Source organism: Solanum dulcamara, chromosome 10 (genome assembly GCF_947179165.1).
Source record: "Solanum dulcamara chromosome 10, daSolDulc1.2, whole genome shotgun sequence".
Lineage (NCBI taxonomy): Eukaryota > Viridiplantae > Streptophyta > Magnoliopsida > Solanales > Solanaceae > Solanum > Solanum dulcamara.
The window spans coordinates 7633442-7638644 of record NC_077246.1 but is presented as its reverse complement, the minus strand read 5'-3'; the positions used below and the strand labels follow the sequence as shown (position 1 = coordinate 7638644).

At 31.2% G+C, this 5203-nt stretch overlaps 1 protein-coding gene across 1 annotated transcript; it reads left to right on the top strand.

Moving 5' to 3' along the window:
• Positions 1 to 2631: 2631 nt before the first annotated feature.
• LOC129871572 (transcription factor TCP4-like) lies at positions 2632 to 4647 on the top strand. The gene is made up of 2 exons (XM_055946527.1): positions 2632 to 4287; positions 4375 to 4647. Exon 1 carries the CDS (start codon positions 2961 to 2963, stop codon positions 4245 to 4247), a length of 1287 nt encoding a protein of 428 aa, XP_055802502.1. The 5' UTR covers positions 2632 to 2960; the 3' UTR covers positions 4248 to 4287; positions 4375 to 4647.
• The last annotated feature ends 556 nt before the right edge of the window (positions 4648 to 5203 follow it).

Here is a 5203-nt window from a genome sequence, read left to right as displayed (position 1 = left end):
ATATCCAATCTAAACGACCCGAACGCCCCTTAATTAAATGGATGAAACAAAATTTAGTTAGGTTATTGACAATAAATATTAGCAGCACATCCCTGATTTTTTTTTTAAAGACTTGTTTGAACATGCAATATGAAATCATATTTTAAAGTCTTGTTTGGACGTGTAATTTGAATTTTGTAAGATTGCTAGTTTTCTCATGTTAATCTGATGAGAAAATATTTTTTAAAATGATTATCGAAAATTTACGTAATCTGACTTTCGAAAAGCAAAATATCATGATAACTAATTTTTAACAATTTTATGAGGTAGGTTTTATTGTGGATCTTAAATACGTGGAATAATACAACATTTAAATCAAAAGTCATTACTCTTTCCATTTTAATTCGTTTGTCCTACTTTGTTATCTAGTCAGTTTCAAAGAGACTGTTTTTTTTAGCAAGTTTTTAATTTCAATTTTGCAAATGACATGTTTAAAACGGCAATATTAAAAGATATTTTGGTCATTCTACATACTTTAATATAATATCATAAAATTCAAAAGTTTTTTTCTTAAATTTTGTGTCAAGTTAAAATAGTATAAATAAATTAAAATGGAGAATATATTTTTGATATTATAAGGGGTCACTATCAACAAAGAAAGAAGTTTAAAGCATGCCATTTTCAGCTCTTAATCAAACAGTTACTAACTTGTATCTAACAAGTTGAACAGAAAAAAAATAATCTTTAGACAACAAACATCAAGTGGGACACAATAGTAGGAGACAGGAGAAAAAAGATAAAATTAACAAAGAGAAATAAATAAATTGAACTAGATCAATTCTGTTCTGTCCAGAAGGAAAAAGGTAAAACAATCGTGAAAAGTTATAATGGAATGGATGAGATTCTTTTATTCTTAATCAAAAATTTAATTAGTAAAAAAGAAAAAGTTTCTAGTAATTTTTTTTTCTTTTATCGTAACTTATGTAACATGAATTTAGATTAATCGAACATTAAACTTTTATATTAGATGGTTATTAAAAAGAAAAAGGTAAAAGAGTTTTTGGATTGCTGATTTTGTGCTTTGTGGGCTGTACAAGAGGCAGCATAAAGAGAAAAAGAGATGGCAGTAATATTGATGAGGTCACAAAGGCTTTTAATCTAGCAGAGGGGCATCAAGAGGGCTCTTACCTTTAATAAGTAAGCGTTTAATATTCATATTGCACTCTGATTGATTTGAATTTGTGTAGTGTAAAATCTTATTTGGGAGAAAATATTTCTTATCAAAGATTTTTTGGAAAAGAACCAAAAATATCCTAAATTATAGAAAAAAGTTTTAAAATACCTTTCATCCATTTTTGGCCTAAAAATATCATTCTACTCATCTTTTGGTCTAAAAATATCCTTACATTCATCTTTTTGGCTCACTATAACCCTTGAAACTAACAACACTTTTTTTATTTTTTTATCTTTTAAATATTTATCATGTGTCATTTTCTTATTGAATGAAATAAAAATTCCACCTCCATTAACTTTTTTCATGATTTATCAAAGCCAAAAACAACATACCTCTTCAAGACCCCAATTTTTTAAAAAAAAATCTAATTTTTTTTTGTTGTTGTAGCTTTTTTTTCTTTTTTTTTTTTAAAGTTTATTTTGGAATCATGAAGAAGGATATTGTTTTGATTTGGATAAATTATGGGGAAAATATTTTAAAAAATAGTTTTTTTTATTTGGGATAGATTTTTTTTTTAATTTAGTTTTAGTTTTTTTTTTAATTTAGTTTTTTATGGCCGTCAAACATGTGTATTGTTTTGGTTTGGATAAATTATGAGAAAAAAATTGAAAATTGTTTTTAAAAATCTTTTAGTTATGTGTATTATTACATAGTATTACAATAACTATCTAAAAACTATCCTGTAATAACTTTAAAAAATTTATTTATTTATTTTTAACTATCTTGTAATGACTAATTTAGTTTAAAATAATTTTAACTATTGTAATGACTAATTTAGTTTAAAATAATTTTTAACTATCTCTTAACAATTAAAAAATAATTTAGTTACATGTATAACTAAAATCTTTTAGTTGTTTATTTATAAATATTGTTCATCAATGTAGCTTTTTTCTTTAAAAAAAAATTGTAGGGGGAGGGGGAGGCTCTTGAGGAGGTATATTACTTTTGGCTTAGATAAATTATATATATATTGTAAGAAACTAAAAAAAAAAAAGAAATATTACTTGAATTCTCATCTTCAAATTTAACACACGTTAACCAAAATTGACTAACTGTGATAATCAATTATTCAAAGTTATGTGACTATCTGAGTTTCAAACTTCCAAATTAGAGATCGCAAATTGGAATATTAGAAATAAAAAAACAAAACTTTGAATTAATCCAATGAATGAATTTTCAAATATCAATACAAAAAAAATATCAAAAAAAGAAGACCTTGATGTTTCTTAATATGTTCAACAACAAAGAAGGCCCCTTCCTTATTCACTCTGTCTTGTCTCTGTCTCTGTCTCTGTCTTTTAAGCGTTATTGATTATTTTCTAGTTTACTTTTGTCTTAAGCACTACTACTAGCAAAAAAATTGTATTACTCATTATAGTAATGCTGTTTTAGCTAAGTACAAATTACAGAAATTCATAGAAAGCTGCTGTCATTGACATCAAAAGTTGTGTTTAAAAGAAAAAGACAGAATGGGTTAGGTTTTAGCTACCCTTTTCTAGTGTCTATACTTGGATTTTCTTCTAGTCTTTTTTTAAGGTGATGGAAAGCAAGAAAAATCATCAGTAACACAAAGCTGGAATACAATAAGGTTTTTAGTCTGGATCCTCAGAGGAAAAACAAGAAGAAGAATCTACATCATCATTATCAAAATGTAGAAGAAAATGAGGAGGAGGAAGAAGAAAAAGAAAAAAATCAAGAACAAGTTTTTCATTTTCAACAACCCCATGAGCTATTTTCTCACCTTGTTATGTATCAAGATTTAGACAATACCCCACAACAAGCTCAATCCAAGAAACGTTCGTATTTTCCTCCTCCTCCTCCTCCTCCTTGCCAAAAGCAAAAAGTTGGAACATCATCAAGATTTGGTGGTGGAGAGATTGTTGAAGTACAAGGTGGTCATATCATAAGGTCAATTGGTCGAAAAGACAGACATAGCAAGGTTTGTACAGCTAAAGGTCCAAGGGACCGGCGAGTACGCCTTGCTGCTCATACAGCAATTCAATTCTATGATGTACAAGATCGACTTGGCTATGACCGTCCAAGTAAAGCTGTTGATTGGCTTATTAAAAAGGCTAAAGCTTCTATAGATGAGCTAGCTCAATTGCCCCCTTGGAAACCAACTACTGGTGTTACAAATTTTGATCAAGAAAAGGATGTTGAAATACACGGTGAAGATAAAGATAATAATGATAATGATTTGGGGTCATCCAGTAAAAGGTTGCGCAATGAAGTTTTGAACCAGAACAATAGTGCAAGCTCAAGTGGTGAAAATGCAAATGCAAGCTTTTTGCCTCTATCTTTAGATTCTGATGCCATTTCTGATACTATTAAGTCATTTTTCCCTATGGGTGGTGGTTCAACTGAAAGTAATTCTTCAGCTATGCAGTTCCAGAGTTTTCAAGAACATAATAATTTGATGTCAAGAACTAGTAGCCAGAGCCAAGATTTGAAGCTCTCTTTACAATCTTTTCAAGATCCTTATAACCACCACATAGAACCATCACAAACTCAGTTTCAACCATCAAACTTCTTTACTGGAAGCACCCCGTTTATCGGATTTGATGCTTCAGGTTGGCCTGAGCATCAGCAGCAGCAGCCAGTGGAACTTGGTCGATTGGCTGCTGATCGTGCCAGTGGAGACACTGGCATAGCTTTTGGTGGCGGGACAATTGGTGGAGCAGGTGGTTACTTGTTTAACTCTCAGCCTGCCCCGCCACTGCTACAACAATTGTTCAGCCAAAATCAGTTTTTGTCTCAGAGGGGACCCCTTCAGTCCAGTTACTCACCTTCGATTCGTGCATGGATAGATCCATCAGCGATAGCTATTGCCACAGCCGATCCAAATCACCACCAACACCAACACCATCAAGCTGTGCTGCCTATGTATTCAGCATCAATTTCTGGTATTGGATTTGCCTCAGAAGTAGGCGGATTCTCTGGCTTTCGCGTTCCTACACGAATCCAAGGTGAAATAGAGGAACATGATGGTATTTCCGACAAGCCATCCTCTGCTTCCTCTGATTCTCGCCATTGAATTAACTCGACAAAATACTCTCCCTTGATTGCCTTGACAGGTGAATCATTTCATCATTTCAAATTCCATTGCATTATACCGGCATTCTTGAAACGCAGTTTGCTGTTACATTGAACTTAATTTTCAGGAACAAGTATTATACTTCAAGATGGAAATGGGAAAGGAAAGGGCGATAGTTCATTTATCGAGTTTGATTCATTGGCAATGCACCGTGGAAGAAGAATCCTGAGCATAGTTTCAGGTTTTTTTAAGATTAAATCGCGGTGTAATATTCATGTATAAGTGTGTTTTTCTACCTCAACTGCTAATTTAGGATTGTTGTATTTCTGTTGCCAAGACTTGTCAAGTTGCTGTTGTTTTTGCTTATTATCTTCAGTTCATTAGAGATTTTCAAGCTAAATTTCTCTTGAATGTTTCTAAATCTTGTTGCATTTTCTTGTTAACCTGATTGCTTTGGTATGCATTTAAGTTAATTGTGCCCCTTTAAGTTTCAAAATATGAATTAATGAGAGGAACAAATGAGATGCTTGTGGATGAATGGACACTGTTATGTTGCTCAAACTCTCTAAAAATGTTATTACAATCGTGTCGGATTCTTCAAAAGTCCATAACTTTTGGAGGATTTCGACACTCATGCATCAACATTTTTGAAGAATCAGAACTAAATATCAGTACAAAACTTTCTTTCTTTTGATTGATTGTTGTTTTACAACATTCTAACTGAAATAGTTACCTTAATCTTTTAACATCTCTATCACTGCATGGAGTTTTGGGATAACATTAAAAGTGTTAAGTCATTTTCTGTGAACAGTTAAAAGTAACCAAGGATGTCTTAATTATAGCTAGCTAGCTTCTTTTAAATTGTTTATTTAAGTAACTTAGTCTCTTAACCATAAATTAAATTTTTTTGCCACCTGATATATAATTGTTGTGCAATCAAAATATCAAGAAGGCAT

Excerpts from the sequence above, each read along its gene's own strand:
- LOC129871572 (XM_055946527.1), top strand. The coding sequence starts at position 2,961 with ATGTATCAAGATTTAGACAATACCCCACAACAAGCTCAATCCAAGAAA.